Below are 16,304 nucleotides of genomic sequence, written 5' to 3' on the forward strand. Positions count from 1 at the left end.
GGTGAGCTGAGTGGGCCGGGGTCGCTCCGACTGTCCCACCAGGACTTCCCGGGCAGGGCGAGAGGCCCTTGTTCACATCCTTGGTGACCCGCTCGGGGGTGACCGGCTGAGGCACGGGGCGCCTACAGGGACGCCGCCCAGGGAGCCAACACGCCACCCGGCACCGCAGTTGCTCCCTCCCCGTCTATGAAAGAAGAAGGGCGTCTTCCCAAAATCAGGCTCCCCTGCATTTTTTTTTTTTTTTTGCGGTACGCGGGCCTCTCACTGTTGTGGCCTCTCCCGTTGCGGAGCACAGGCTCCAGACACGCAGGCTCAGCGGCCATGGCTCACGGGCCCAGCCACTCCGTGGCATGTGGGATCTTCCCGGACCGGGGCACGAACCCATGTCCCCTGCACCGGCAGGCGGACTCTCCACCACTGCGCCACCAGGGAAGCCCCTCCCCTGCATTTTTTGCTTTCAACGCAAACCACACGAGTCAGAGAGAGTCGAGAATCAGTGTCGCGGAACCAGGTCCAAATAGGAGGTCTGGCAACAAACGAGCTCAGCGTGTCCATCCACCAAGTCCTTCCTCAGAACCCTCGTGAGCTTAGAAAACACTTGTTCTCATTCTTACCATGTCCAACTACAGCTCCGAAAATATCTCCGAGAAAATCAAGACACAGACGAACCTTGTTTTCTATTGAAACTGTTATTATTTGCCATTAAGAATCGCGCACTGTACGGCTAAGAGTGAGCGCTCCTCAGTAATCCTTTCCCGACACACGCGAGACACAGCCCCCGCTGCTCAGGGTGGCCCCCACCTCCGCCGTCCGTGCTGCCAGCAGGAGCTGCAGCGAGACCCCCGGCCCTGCCAGCAGCGGCGCAGCAGAAGGAATGGAAACCTTCCCACCCAACTCGACCTGATGGATGATGGGGGGATGAAGGGGAGAGAGAATGGGAGATGGAGGGAAGCACTCACGTCGGCAACACCTGGGGGGCCGGGATGCCCTCTGCTCGCTCACTGGGCCAGCGAGGGCTCCGCAAGGAAGGCCCCCGGGGAGAAGGCTGCCACCTCCTGGGCTCCCAAACCCCCGCCTGCGCTCCCTGGTGGGACAAAAGCCACTGCGTGCGGCGGTGCCCGGGGCCCAGAACACGGGTTGAATGAAGGAGGCGGGTGCTGGCGTCCGTCCAGAAGGTCTCCAGCGGGCGCGAGGGGCAGAGGCACAAAGCTGAGGTTTGACCCTCCGGCCCCAAACCATCCGAAGCCTCGCTGACCGGGAGGCGGAAGAAGGCCCCGGGGATGCTGGAGCGACAGGCAAGCAGCAGCTCGGGGGCCCCACGGCCTCACCTGCGGCTCTGGCGGCGCGTCTGTCCCGGTGCCACCTGCACGGCGATGTCTTTGGGCCTCACCGCCCCCACCCCTTGCTCCTCTCCTCCCAATGCGAGGAGGCCCGGGCCGTGGTTCCTCGGCCCCTTCTCCCGCCGCGATGGCCCTGGAGGCCACGTCTTCGGAGCCTGGCTCAGGACACGCCCAACAGAAGCCATGTCCGTCACGAAACTTCAAACAGGACTTTAATTCCAAAGCGAACCCGGGCCTGGAGCCCAGGAGGAAGCGGGGCCGGGCAGGGCTGGCAGTGTGGCGGGAGAGCCCCTCGTGCGTGTCTGGCGCTTGGGTCTCCAGCGGCGCGGGCCTCTGTGGGCGGCAGGCGGGCGGGCGGCGGCGGGCGGGATGAGATGCGGCGGCCGAGCGCCCCTGCAGGGCCAGTGAGACCGTCCCCCAACTGCAGGATCCTCAAAGGGACAAGATTTCAAAGTCTTCATCTTCTGAGTCAAAGAATCTTTCCAGTCGCTCTACGTCAGAAGCATCTAGAAGGAACACGACAAAACCTCAGCAGGTGCCAGGCGTGGCTCAGCCTGGGGTGCGGGCCGAGGAGCAAGGGCCCATGTGAGCACACCCGCCCCACGAAGGAGCGGTCCTGCCCAGCGCCGGACCGGCCAGGGCGCGGAGGGAGGCCGGAGGGTGCCTGGACCACCTGGCTGAGGCGCCCTCCTCCCGGGCGGGGGGTCCGAGCAGGTGGGAGAGGAGTTCTTGCCCTGTGAGCACAGGGACAAGGGCCTGGGCGGGTGAGGGCATGTGCAGCTGGGGGCAGACACGCCCCTCACCAGAGCCCAGAGGGAAGCAACGGGGGCCCGGAGGGCAAGGGTCCCATCCCAGGAGGGGTGCCCGCCCCCTGCACCAGCCGGGTGTGGTGGGGCATCTGTCCTGAGTCTGGCGCTGGCACCCCGACCCCCGCGGTTCCCGTGAGGCGTGGTCTGTAGTCCTCCCCAGGGCAGTCCCTATGTGCTCAGGGCCCCCCGGTGGGTCCCCTTTCCCCACGTGCCACGTACTTGATGCACTCTGGGGGAGGCGCCCCCAAGCCCAGAGCCACCGGGCAGTGGGGACGGAGCCACCTATGCCACATCAGCACAGGAAGCCTGGCCTGGTCCGGCTGTCAGGACCAGGGGCCACGGGAGGAGCGCGGGAGGGCCCGGGTGGGCTGCGGGTGTGCTGCCCCACGCGGGTGGGAGGAGGGAGGGCAGCACCAGCAGCGTCCCTGGTCCCACTCACGAGGGGCTGCCGAGGGGCCGCACAGCGTGAAAGGTCAAAGGCAACTGGGACGGGACCTGGGGAGGTGGAGGGCGGGGCAGAAGCATCACGCAGGCAGCACCCCCAGCCTCAAGACAGGGGACGCCCCCGTCCCCACCTGAGACGGGGCCCTGGGGCATCCGGACTCACCTAAGGACAAGTTCAGGACGTCAGGACAGGCCAAGTGGGAAGGCTGCCGCTCCACCAGCTCAAACATTGGCAGCGCGCCTCCAAGGAGGGACAGCTGTCAGCAGGACACAGCGCGTCAGGGGCCCCGTGGGCGGAGGGAGGCGCCGTGCGCAGGCAGGAAGCCCGCCACCCCTCACCACCCAGACTCGGGACTGGAAATCCCAGTGAGCCTCCAGCAGAGTCTGGCCCCGCGCTTTGATCACAGCAAGGACGCACCTGGCGTCCAAGGACCAGGCAAAGCGCGCGAGACGCGGTGCAGCCGAGCACCGCGGAGCAGGGGAGGAAGGACCCTCAGACCCGCGCGGGGGCGGGGCCCCACCAACCTTTTTCACTTGCTGGCACCAGTCGTTAAAGTCGTCCTCGGTCCCACAGAAAAAGCCCTGAAACCAAAGCCAGCAGGAAGCGAGTGGCACACACGCCCCACCCGCCGGCCGCCGTGCGCGTCCTGGGCGTGGTGGCCACCGCACACCCGGCCCCCTTCGCCTCTCCAGCCCCTACGCCCCTCTGTGGGCTGCGTCCACAGCTCTACCCTCGCCCTGTGCCTGGACTGACCGGGGAGTGAGCCGGTCACAATGACAAGTCAGGGCAAAGCAGAGAGCGCGCCCCTCCCCATGCCCCTGGGGCTGGGCCGCAGGCCTTAGTGGCCCACAGCATGCGGCACAAGGGGATAAGCGGACCCCTCCCGAGGGGACACCAGACGTGCGGACCCCGTCCCCCTGGAGCTACCGTCTGCAGGGCTCCAGGGTTGGGATGAGCTACTGGGAATGCTCAACCCGCCACGTGGAGAAAAAGAAGCTGGGGAACCAGAGAGGCACTCGGGGCTCTTCTCAGGGCCCTGGTGTGAGAACACGCGGGATGTGGCCGGAAGACGGAGGCCTGTTTCCCCGGAGCAGCCGTCCTCCGCGGCCACGAGAGCCAGGATGCGCGCTCCCACCTGACCTGATGTTCACGAGCTCACAGCGGGGGGGGGGGGGCCTCCTGTGACAGCGGAGCCCCCACGCGCCAGCCCGCTGCCACCGACCTCAGGGCGCGACCGAGACCCATGGGCGGTGCGTCTGGGGTCGTCCCTTCTCAGGACCGAGTGCCTCGTCGTGTCCACAACTCAGTTAATCACTCCCCTAGGGGTGTTATGATTCCTATAGGTGTTTTTGGCCTCTTTCAAACCTATTTTGAGAACAACCAACAATTCCAGCCGTGTAATCAGAAGAGAGCAAGCGAGGAGGTTCATTCCTAGGGACCGCTGTGCAGACTGGGCTACTCTAAAGAGTGAAGACAGACCAAGAAGCCCCGCAGGGGTGCTGCAGGGCAGCGACGCGGGACACTCTCACGTGCACATGCCTGCCTGGGCCGCACCTGAGGCTGCCGTCAGCCCTTCGTGCTCCTTTGAGTTCTAAGCCACGTGAGCATAATACTTATTCCAAAACGCTGAGATTACAGAAACGGGGATGCCTTCCTTCTCATCCTAAAGCAGCAGCAGGACTGGGCACAAATGCCTCGGGACACCCGGGCACACGCGCGTGCAGCTGGCGACAGTGGGACCAAGCGGGGGACGCACCACGGCGATGGACGGGTCGAGCTCTGCGATGCTCATCCTGCTGGGCGGGTGCTGGCAGTGGAAGCTCTCGTCCGGGATCGGGCAGTGCTCAGAGGCCTGCAGGGCTGGCTGCGTGGTGTGAGGGTCCAGGTAGATGAGTTCCTCACCTGGGCGGGCAGCAGGCAGGTCAGCGGGAGGCCGACAGAGCTGCCTCACCACAGCCACCAGCGCCACGTGGCTGGACGGGAAAAGGGCACACGTCGCACCGGCCAGGTGGGGGCACACTGCCTGTCAAGTGGGGGGGGGGCTGCCCGAGAGACCACGCCCCTTCCTCCGACGTCACTGCAGACCCCACTCACCCACGTAGCCGATGAAGTAGCGGGCACTGTTGGGCTTCCCTCCGATCACGCCCAGGGACTGGGGCATCATGAAGCAGTGCTGCGGGGCGGAAGACAGGCCGGGCCACTGAGCGAGGGGCTTCCCGCTCCCCCTGCAGCACCAGGTGCGGACAACCGCAGACGAAGACCAGACCCACAGCGTGCGGGTTCCGGACGCCGAGGCTGCAGGTCCTCAGGAAAGCCCCGGGCAGCCGGAAGGGACAAGGGGAGGCTGGGGAGGCGCAGACAGGGTCGGCCCAGCCTGCACACACGCCGGGCGGACAGGCGCAGGGAGTGGCCGGCGCACCGTGGGGGCGGGGGGTGGAGATGGAGACGGGAGGCCAGCAGCTCCACGTCAGCAAGAGGGGCAAGGGCTGCGGGAGGTGGCAGCAGGGACGAGTGAGCTGGCGGGGGCCGGGGGCCCGCAGGGCGGTCAGAGGGCTGGAACGGACAAGACGGAGACAGCTAGTGCTTTCGCGAGGACGCGGGGCCTCAGCCCCCCGGTGGGCAGGGAAGACAGGCGGGAGGGCACCGGCCAGCACAGACCCACCTTCAGGGTCTCCGCGTAGGCCGCATTGATGTCCGTGAGCCCCAGGCGCAGCGGGACCAGCAGCACCAGTGGTCTCCATGGTGACGGCCTGCTGGCGACCTCAGGGCCGGCCGGGAGCCCGTTACAGCGCGGCTCGGAACCTGCAGGAAGCGCTGCGGCCCCGGCACAAGGCAGGCTGCTCCCGCACAACCTTCCTGAAAAAGGGACACGTGCTTTTATGGGCTAAACGAAGTAGGCAGAAGTTCACCCAAGAGAAACAGTTACAGGATTTACACTGTTAACAGGAAACGAGTATAAAAAAGTCAAGTACTTGAAGTACACCTCAAACTTGGAAAATAAAGTATAACACTAACCCTGCTGCCGAGAGGAAAAAAAATAAATTTGCACATTTTCTATGCGTTTAACTTAAATTTTTTATTGTGAAATAAAGCATACACACAAAATAATGCAAGAAAACATTTACATGCATCTTAGAAGCAATAATAAGACAAGCACCACAGAGCCACCAGCCCGGTGGACGCAGCACTGACCCAGGGCCCCTCTGGTCCCCCCTCAGCAAGGACAGCAACGAGCGATAACTTTTCTCCTTCCTTATTCTTCTGTCTAAACACACTGGGTAATCCTTCAATAATCGGATTAACTACGGGGTTCAGTGGTAGGAGAGAGCCACTCCAGTACCCCAAGCACACCAGGCACCCCATCCGTGGTTCCTAAACACCTTTCCCCACTAAAAGGAACCAGGGGGAAAATGTCTGATTCCAGGGATGAGGCAGGGAATGTACCAGGTGAGCCTGAGTCTAGTTAATGCCAGAAAGAGAACGCTGAACAACAAAAACGACAGGACTCTGTCAAAGAGGCAGCCGAATTTGGGACAAGGAATAAATAATGACCATAAGGGATAACACCTTGAATTAAAAACAGAATCCAGGAAGCTGCTGGCTCTAAAAACAGGTCTTCCAAATGTAAATAAGGTGAGGGCAGAGGGGAGAACAGAGGGCTCTTCCCAAGAAGAGCGCCAGCAGATAAACTGGAAGGGGTGCACGCACTAGAGACACCACCGTTTCAGACCCGACGTAGTACATCCTCAGTGCGTGTGACGTATCCCCGCCAGATCACTCGCGAGCCGCTAGGCACCAGGGGTGCGTCCTGAACAGGTGACCGAGGCAGCGCTACTGACAGGGAGCAAGCCGTTTCCGGGTCGCTCTACCGTGGACACCGCCACCAGGCACGCTCCTGGTCAACAGGCCCGATCCAAACCTAAACGGGCCTGTGTCACGAAGCCTCCACAAACTCCAGAAGGCCCAGGCACATACATCTCCTCCATCGGGCTGCTCCTGCGGTGTGTCCTTAAACACACCTGTGGCCTAGTGAGTGACGTGCTCCTGGATCTCCCAGCCGCTCCAGCAAAGTAACAGAGCCAAGGAGACGGGCGTGGGAACCTCCAACCCATAGCCAGTCTGTCGGAAGCACAGGTGACCACCTGCACTGGCCACTGGGGTCTTAAGTTGGGGGCGGGGGCCAGTCTGTGGGTCTGATGCCACCTCCAGGTGTGCAGACAGGGCCAGAACTGAGCTGAACTGCAGGATGCCCATTCATCTTCACTTTTTATGATCTGGTCACCAGTATTAAAGGTACGTGTTTTCTCCTGAGTTCAGTACACATCAGATTCTGATATGTAGTCTGTAAACTTGACTCTTTTTGACCCAAAAGCTAAAACAGAAGTTTGACATTTCTAGGTAGTAAGAGTTTGTCCTTTTTTCTATGTACTCTGCATTAGTTTATATAAATGTCCCATGGACATTTCTGAAAAGGTATGTTCTGCTACCAGAATCTAGGGTTTGACACATGTTCCGCTAAACGCTCTTACTGTATTATTCACATCCTTGTAACTTTATTTTTACATACTCGATCTGCCATACTGTCTCTCTTAATTTACTATAAGTTTTGCTTCGCTGATTCTGAGGCTCTTTTGTGATGAGAACATTTTCCTTGCTGACTAGATGGTCGCCACTAGCGCGGCCCCTCTGGTGCCTCTGGAACAAGCGCAGGGAAGCAGGACTGTCGTTGCTGAGCTCGGGGCTCCCTGCATCCTCGCGTGGCCTGGCCCATACAAATGCCCTGTTAGTAAGGGGTGGGTTTCTGGCTGCACCAGGCCCCCATTTGTAGTTTTCTAGCCCCATTAGCATTGTCAACGTGTCTAAATTCTCTGCTTTTCCATCAGGAGACCTCACGAACCCAGGTACTCCTCAGAATTCTAAACACTTCCAGTAGCGCCTGGCATGGCCGCAAGACGAGATGGCCAGGGCCAGTGTGAATCGCCCTTCTTCATGGCGCATCAGGGCACACACAGGGCCTTGCAGTTGAACTCAGCACACAGGCGTCAATTATTTGTAACGAAGACGCAGAGGCAGCGTGGGCACCAAGTGGCCTTCCGCTCAGCCTGGCCGGCACCGCCCTCAAGGGCCCACGGGCCAGGCAGGGAAGCGAGCTGCCCTGGTCCCGTCTGCCACGACATCGCGCTCTGGCTCACTTACTGATGTCCTCCATCACCACCGTGTTGTCCATCGCTACGTGAACGGCCAGGGCGCTCCACGTGTCGAAGACGGCGAGCTTCCTACCAGAGAGGGCAGAACACACTGATGAGCCTTCACAGCTCGAAGACCTGTGGCCTCTGCCGGCCGCTTCTTCTCGCCCGGGCCCCACGCTTGCCACACCCAGCCGCCATCGTGCAGGGCAGGTCCTGTGCAGGAGCCTGCCGGGGTGCCACTTCCCGATCAGGCTGGACACGGGCAACAACCAGAATGTAAGCCCAGGTCTCGGACACTGCCCGAGGCAGGCCCAGCCCCGTTGTATCCCCCAGGGCCCCTGAGCCAACGGCCGGCTTGAGTTCTCACAGAGAACCTGCGGGTGACAGAGAGCCCAGCAGGGAGTCACCGTGCTGGGTGGGTCACTGTGGCCGAGGAATTACGGTTCTGAAAGAAGAGCAGATTCCGCGACCGAAGGCACGACGGGAAGGCCTCTGAGCTCACCTTAGGGGCTGTGCAGGGGCTCCCCAGGTGAGAGCGCACCCAGCGCACCTGGGGACACGGGTGGAGGGCGGAGGCCCCTGGTCTCCTGGTGGGAAGGCCAGAGCGGATGCCACCTGTAGGGCTCCACCGGCTACCTCCCTCCCCTCCCTCCCGGGCTCACCGAGGGCCAGGTGGGTCCCCGTGCTGAGAGACGCGGACACACAGGAAACCAAGTCCCAGGAGAGGCTGGCACTCCAGGGGAGCTAAGTGCCTGGGGAAAGCACAGAGCAGGGGCAGAGGGGAGGGCGCTCCTCTGACGCAGGCGCAGGGAGGCCTGGGTGGGAGAGGCCTCGGCGCAGAGGCCCGGGGAGCAACGCGGAAGGCCTTGGGGGGCGCTCCAGGCGAAGGGCACAGCACTGCAGGGGGAGGACAGGGCCGGCATGCTGGCCTGTGCCTGCCGCCCTCCCGGGAGCAGCGGGAAACCCCAGGACAGCTGAGAGAAGAGGAACAGATGGCCACCGTGTTTGAGGATGTGACTCTGCTGCAGACTCTGCTGCAGTTTGGAGGGAGACGCCAGGATGGTAGAGAGAGAAGGCGGCGAGGGAGGGGCCAGGGGGGCAGAGAGCACTGCTCAGAGCTCGGGCACACGCGGGTGGGCTGTGCTCAGCTTTTGGCCTGAGCCCCTGGAAGGGTGGTGCTGCGTTCCTGTAGGAGCAGTGGGCTGCACTGGAGCAGAGGGCAGGGCCAGCTCTGGGTCTGGGCTATTAGGTCAACGTGCCCCTTGGGCATCTGAGGGGCACTGCCGAATAAGCGTCTGGTTGTGAGTCTGGAGTTGGGACAAATCAGGAGCTGCGCGTGCGCAAACAGGAGGTGAAAAGCCGCGACCAAAGGCGCGAGACAAGCCCGCAGGGCTCAGCAGTGCCGGCGACCAGATGGACAGAAGAGGACAGCTGAGCAGCCCAGGTTTCCAAGGAGCGCGGCAAGCACCCACACCGGGGGCTGCCTGTAGACAGCTGAATAAGTCGGGGCTGAAACTCGGCCTTGGGACATGATGATGGAACTGACTGTGACCTCGACCGGGCTGCTTCAGGGCAGCGGGGCTGGGCCAGGACGCTAAAGGGCAGTGGGGGCTGGAAATCCCAGGGGCTGGGCAAGGAGACACAGACACAGTGGGCTTGGGGATCAGCTGGAAGCTGGACAGGAAGCGGAGCAAGTGTCCTAGACCCCAGGAACTGACCCCAGCAGCAGGTGAGGAGGCTCACGCTGGGCCCAGGGGCAAAGGGAGGCGCCCACGGGGACCCCTGCAGCGCGGGAGCAGGCGGCAGAGGCGCGAGGCGGACGCGCGGGGAGCCAAGGCTGAAGACAGTGGTCTCAAGGCAAGGGGATGGGCGGGAGCAGAGGCGGAGGCCCAAGGCGGCCACAGGCTGCCCGCCTGAGTGTCGTCACCCCACGACCACTTCCCACTTCCCAGGCCACCAGACACCATGGCACAGGAGAGGACGCGACACACAAGGAGCAAAGGCCCGATCCAGTGGCTGCATCTGGATGAAGGCATTCAGCCTCACTAGAAACGGAAATCCCAATTCGCGAGACCACCGGCACGGTCACCTCTGAGGACCCTCCTGAGGGTCCTGAAAAGAGGACGAAACCCCTTATTTCCTTCAGCAGCAAAGACTGAGGCAAGGCTGAGCACCCCAGGCACCCGTGCCACCCTGCAGGGGGGGCAGGAGCGCGCTCGGCACCTACTTGAGGACCTGGGCAACGGTGTTGGGCCCGTACCACTGGCCGATGGACTTGCCCTCGCCGACTCCCATTTGTGCTGCAGGAAACAGAGCCGGTCAGCGGCACACGTGCCCCGCCACCCCCACACCCCTCCCTGCGCCTCACAGAGGCCGATCCCAGCACGTGTGGCGTGAGGCGCGCGTCACAGGAAGCCTGCCTTGGGCACGAGCTCCTGACTGGCACCAGGACACGTCCTCCCAAAGGGACAGACTCCTCAAGGTGTCCCCTCCCCACCGACCTGCACCGGGCAGCAGGACTGGGGACATGGCCCAGGCGAGCGAGTTCAGGGCTCTACCCGCACCTCCGTCTACAGGTGGAGACACGACGCTCAGAAGCTGGATTAAGACACAGGAGCGCCCGGACTGCCGGCCGGAGCCCGGGAGGACCAGCGTCCAAGGTCACCAAGTTGGTGTCCAGAGACGGGGCGTCTCACAGCACTTCACCACTGGCCCAGGGCCGTCCCCACCCTGCTGGCCTGCGCCTCACAGCACGCCAGAGCTCTCGGGGACCCGACGCCGCAGCGTCCCGAGGCATGGGCCCGGCGCGCTGCCACCCCCCACCTATCTGGTGGATGGAGTAGCAGCTGTCCTTCCTGTCCAGGAACTCGTGCAGGACGCTGAAGTAGCTGTCCGGCTGCCTCGTCCGCCGCGTCCACCTCCAGTCTACGGAAGACACAGACGAAGTTCAGTCTCACCAAAATACAGGCAAGAAGGTTTCATTTCTCTAAGGCACTCAAGGCACTCGTGGTATCCAAACCTCTCGTGAACCTTTCTAAATTTAAGAACCGAGTTCTCCGGGATTTCAAATACACAGATGCCAACACATCAAGACAAATCCATACAGAAAGGAGAGAATGGCTCAGTAGTTTAAAAATAATTTCTACAAGACAAACGTTTATCAACATTTCTTTAAAGCCCCTTTCTCTAACCGACGAGAACCACTGGGTCGTCGCTGAAGGAAACCCCAAATCCTAAAGCGTCTCGTGGTGACCCACTCCCGCCGACCTGGCCCCACCACCCTCCTGGCTTCCTGCGGACGTGGCCGCCCCAGGCTGACTCACCTCGGCCCAGGTGCCGGCACACCAGGGCTTGGGCAAAGATCATCTGTCCACACCGCAGCATGCAGCCCCAGCCCGTGTCCGAGGTGGGGCCGGTGCCCCCTGCCGTGGAGGACAGAGAGAGAGAGGCACTCACCGTCAGACCGAGGCCAGGAGCCCACGCACGGGTCACCTCCGCGTCAGGCGACACATGCCACGTGAACCTGCTCACACCAAGGCTGCGTTTGCTGGGAAGTGAAACGTCCTAACAACCCCCTCAAAATGGGCCAAGACGTGAACAAGTCACAGAGAGAAAAGAATGTCTGGAAACATGGAAAGATGCTCAGCCTCATGAGTAACGCGGAAAACGCTGCCCACCGGCCAGGGCACAGGGAGACTCTGACGCTGGGCACCGCGGTACCAGGTGTGCGCAAGACAGGCCCTAAGATGACAGGAAACAGCGCTGAGACCACGCGGGCCACCGTGGGGGGGCTGCATCCTTTGCCTGCCCCTCTGGCAGCCCCTCCCGCACACACGCGCAGGGGACAAGGCCCGCCTCCCGGGGCAGCGGTGGGATTGGGGGAGGCAGAGCCAGGTGTGCAGAAACAGCCCCAGCCACCCACCCACGCCCCACACGGTCGGCTCCACGCGGCCAAGGCCGACACAGACCACACGGCCGGGAGAGCCACCACGCTCCACCCGATGGCTTTTCCAAACACAGGGCTGCCCTCCAGCCTGCCCTGCCCCTGTGGGTTCAGACACCTATGGGTTCAGGACGCTGTAGGTCAGGTGTCTGTCCTCCCGACCACACAGTGAGCCTCACAGGCCAGGCGACCCCACCCCTGAGTCCAGGGCCAAGTAGGGGTGAAAGGAGAACTTTTGCTGGATGAACCAACATTTCCCGAGCATGTCTGACAAGCCCTGTCACTAGACACTAACCCTGGTGATGATGGCCACACCCCCTACCTTCCAGTGTTCCCAGACGTCGAGCTCTGGGGGACGGATGGAAGCACATCTAGCAGTGGGACCAATCGAGACAGGCCGCCAAGGCAGGGCCGCCTCCTGGTCCCAAACCTCGGCCTGGGGTTCTCTGACTGGCAGAGGCCAGGCGCGGAGCCAGGCCCCATCTGTCCACCTCCAGGGGTACCGCGAGGAGAATCACTTCAATGGAACATGCTTTCGTATCACGTGAAACACGTCACATCCACCTTCAGCTCCCACCACAACTAGGTGTGGGAGATACTAGAAAAGGCAACGGGTACGGAGCAAGGGCGTCCCAACATCCTGGACCAACAGCAAGAAGCACGCTGTACAGCTACGACGCAGGACAACACCAGATGCACAGGCACACGAGCCCCCCGGGAGCAGCAGGCTGCAGCGCGACCGTGACGTGCCACACCGCTTCCCGCCCCGTTCTGCTCTACGTTTCCAATGCCGGTCATGACCCATTATCCAGATTTTAGGCCCCAGTAACAGAGTGTGGCTTACAGTCAGAAACAGCACTGCCTCAGCAGAATCAGGGGCCCTGGGTTTGGAATCCAGCTCTACCACCACCAGGCGCAAGACCTCAGCCGGTTTATTTAACTAGGGTTGCCTCAGGATGACACCAAGTGACAAGTACTTGACACACTGAAGTCAAAGCTAGAAACCCAAGTTTTCCTCTTGAATCACATGCGCTTCATCCCATGTTGTAACAAACAGTACTCACCAATGGCCGGGAAGTTCTTCCTGTATGTAAACCAAAGTCTCGACGCCACATCGGCCAAGATCTCGTCCTTTTCTAGAGAGCGTTCGAGAGAAGAAACATGCACACACAGCCGTCAGTTTCCAGGGCACTTGTTACAGAGACAGCAGATAACTACCACCACCAAACAGTCCTTTCTGCAGACTGAGCACGCAGAGCACAGCAGGCTCCGGCAGGGCTGGTACCTGTGAAGATGCTGTACTTTCTACCCAGGATCCAAAGAGGCTCCGAGGTTTCGGGGAAATCTTCAAACTCAGCAAATCGGAGAGTGTCGTAGGTCAGAGTAGCTATGGAAAGCAAAGACACACTCTGATGACAGTTCTATGATTTCATAAAACAACATCAGAGATAATTTACAGCATCTCCGTACAAAGAGCACACATGGAATTCTGCATCTCAGTGCACCAGCCACACCACTACACTGAGAAATCAAACACTCGCGACCCGGCAGCGGCCCTGCACCCACTTCCTGAGCCTCTCAAATTCAAGACAGAGTCATTGTCTGGCAGACCCAAGGGTGAGAGACCAGCTGGGGGCCAGGCCCAGGGCACAGAAAGGAGGGGAAAAAAAGGCACCTGATTTAAGCCCTTAACTGGTTTAAATTTAACTCTAAAAAGACAAAAACACAAGAGCCCAAACCTTTATCTCTGTACACGAGGACGGCCCCAGATGGCACAGAAGGTCGAGCAAGCTCTCCTGGCCGTCCCAGGGCTCCCAGGCCATCCCGACTTCTGGGTTAGGAGCCGTAATGCAGTGAGCAGCAGAGGGGCAGAGCACTACTCCTGGGAGGGACACTGACCTCCTGAAACTAGTGCAAAGCCCTTCAAGGTCCCGGGTGCCGCGAGGCCTGGAACCTGGGGGGCGCACCCCGACTTCCTAAGGAGGTGCCGTGCGTGCAGCAGCGTCCACCTGCTGTGTCTCCAAGGCCTGAGCGCCTCCTCTGTGAGCACCCCCTTCCGTGTGGCTTCCACAAAGAAGCTCGAGAGGCCGTGTCCCTACCGCCCTGGAGCTCCGGCAGAGGACACCCTCCCTCTGCACACGGCCCCGGAGGCGACAGAGCTCAGCCACTGCCCGCGAGGTGAGGGGCACACAGTGTGTCCCAGGTACCCCATCTCCCCAGCTGCTGCCTCACCAGCTCCACAGTGCTCTCTTACCCTTCACCTGCACTCAACTCTTTGGAAAATCAAAGATATTAAATGCGTTTCCCCCACACCGGAGTTTATTTTTCAACAGCCCTACCTTTCGGTAAAAATGACATATGCTATTTATAAAAAAAAAATAAAAACCCCGAAGACTACAAAATGTAAAAAATCACCCTCAGCTTCGTGCCCAGCACTGACTCTCCTTCCAGAAGCCTGTATGTGTAGATCCATAAATGAAGCCACGCCGCACCTGTGGTTTCTTCATCCTTTTCCACGTGGTGGTCGCAGCACCCCACCCAGATGTCTCAGGGCCTCACAGTGTCCTGCTGCACGCACATCCCTGCCAGCCCGCATCCCACAACCTCCCAGCTCCGGCCTTCACAGGCTGGAGGTTCCCGAGCAGGCACTTAGCCTCTTGGTGTGGAAAGCCCCTCACCCATAAAGCGGAGCATATAACAGGATGCCCAGCAGCGCAGCGCTGAAGTGTCCCTGAAACCCTTCCCATGAGGGGCTCACGAGGAGGCTGGCAGACAAAAGGCTCCAAGACCAGCTGGTGTCACTAACATCAAGGACGAAGACAAGCAATTCTACTACATCCAAAAGGATTAACTGGATGCACAGCAAATTCACAGTCACAGGGCTGGGATAGCAGCGCTCACTGAACGAACAAATCCGCTTCAACAGAAGGCCCTGTGTTCACCGCTTCAAGAATGCTCAAACCGGGACTTCCCTGGTGTCCAGTGGTTAAGAATACGCCTTCCAATACAGTGGACGCAGGTTCGATCCCTGGTCGGGGTACTAAGATGCCATATGCCGCGGGGCAACTAAGCCCGCACACTGCAACTACTGAGCCCTCGAGCCGCAACGAAAGATTCCCCATACCGCAACTAAGACCTGACGCAGCCAAAAATAATTATTTTTTTTAAAAAAAGGGATCCTCCCCCTTGCAAAAAGAAAAAAAAAATAGAATTCTCGAACGTTGGGAACCCAGACCCAGCTCTGCCTTTTTTCTTTTCACCTGAAATCCTACAGGGTCAGAGGAGTCCTGTGCTTCCAGAGCAAGCTCTGCTGCCCAGAGGGCTGGGTGCAAGGCAGGGAACATGTCTTTCCAGACATTCTTTTCTCTCTGATGTGTCTGCTTGTCCACACCTCTCCAGACGACGTCAGCCAGGCCGCTTTGGGATCAGGGGTAAATAATTTAATGTCCAAGTTTCTCTCTCCCCTTTTTTACATAAGATTACTTGTTTCTGCAGGTGATTATAAAAACCGAGTTGAGATGAGTTAAAGTTCTACCTTTTCAAGGAGCTGAAAACATCATGTGTCTCTGCTGCCCCTCGAAAGCCACCCCACATCTTCAGAAAGCACGGCCTTCTCTGACCTCGAGGCTTAAACGATACGTACGCTCAAAACCCACAAAGATGACTCCAAGAAAAAAGCACGCAAACAAGACCTGATTTCAACTGACAGCGCTGTGGGACTGTACCTCTCACCCTGCTGGACCGAGACCCCAGGAGACTGCAGCCTTGAACTGAAGGCAGACATGCCTTCTAAACGCTGGAGGCTCTGAGCGACAGAGGGACGCGGCACACATCAAAGGACTGTTGAGACACTCCTGAGACACCTAGCTTCCCACAGTGAGAAAACTACCACCACGAGGGAGACAAGCAGATAAGGAAGAGAAGGAAACAAGGTTCGTTCTGAAAGCCAGGTGACGACGGCCGGCCGCCCTGCAGTGGAGGGGATTTTTCATCTCCAAAGACACCACATGCAAAGCAGGCACATCTCTCAGGGTAATGAGCCAACTTTATAGGCAACAAAGCCAACTTCAGAGGGAAGGTAGTAACAGGTGTCCTACCTATTAAGTTAGAACACATCACCGAGCTTCCTGCCGTAACTAACAGAATGACGGCTGTGCAGTCTCAGCCTTTAGAGTCCTCACTGCGTGAGGCACCTGAAGGGAAAAAATGGGCAAGGTGGCAGCCGCAGGGCCCGGCAGCTCAGGTGCAGCCGGGAGGTGACAATGCAGGTGGTCCCCACGTCCCCTGGGCCCACACCTCCCTGTTCCTCCTGATGGCAGGACCACCCAAGTCCTGCCCCCTGTTGGGTGCGGGTCACACCTGCCTCTTGAACCAGCCGCGGACACCCCGCAGGCCCTGCTCCCCTCTCCGGGCCACACGGGGCACCGGGCAGAGCATCCGGTCAGCGCGCGGGGCCAGAAGTCCGTCGCTCCCCCCGTGGGAACCCTCCGCGCCTGTTTCCTCGCTGGTAAAGCAGGAGTGGTGCTGCTTTCCTCGAGGCTCATGGGAGGAAGAAACACGTCAACACACAAGAAGAGC

At 60.3% G+C, this 16,304-nt stretch overlaps 1 protein-coding gene across 1 annotated transcript; it reads right to left on the reverse strand.

The window, feature by feature from the left end:
* Positions 1–687: 687 nt before the first annotated feature.
* ATG4B (autophagy related 4B cysteine peptidase) lies at positions 688–14,306 on the reverse strand. Its single transcript, XM_060015766.2, has 14 exons — positions 14,142–14,306; positions 13,012–13,113; positions 12,791–12,862; positions 11,107–11,205; positions 10,607–10,708; positions 10,285–10,353; positions 10,011–10,083; positions 7,791–7,870; positions 5,257–5,450; positions 4,689–4,767; positions 4,351–4,496; positions 3,119–3,175; positions 2,757–2,850; positions 688–1,846 (listed from the first exon to the last, which is right to left on the reverse strand). Exons 1-14 carry the CDS (start codon positions 14,197–14,199, stop codon positions 1,773–1,775), a joined length of 1,299 nt encoding a protein of 432 aa, XP_059871749.1. The 5' UTR covers positions 14,200–14,306; the 3' UTR covers positions 688–1,772.
* Between the last annotated feature and the right edge of the window lie 1,998 nt (positions 14,307–16,304).

Source organism: Delphinus delphis, chromosome 7 (genome assembly GCF_949987515.2).
Source record: "Delphinus delphis chromosome 7, mDelDel1.2, whole genome shotgun sequence".
Taxonomy (NCBI): Eukaryota; Metazoa; Chordata; class Mammalia; order Artiodactyla; family Delphinidae; genus Delphinus; species Delphinus delphis.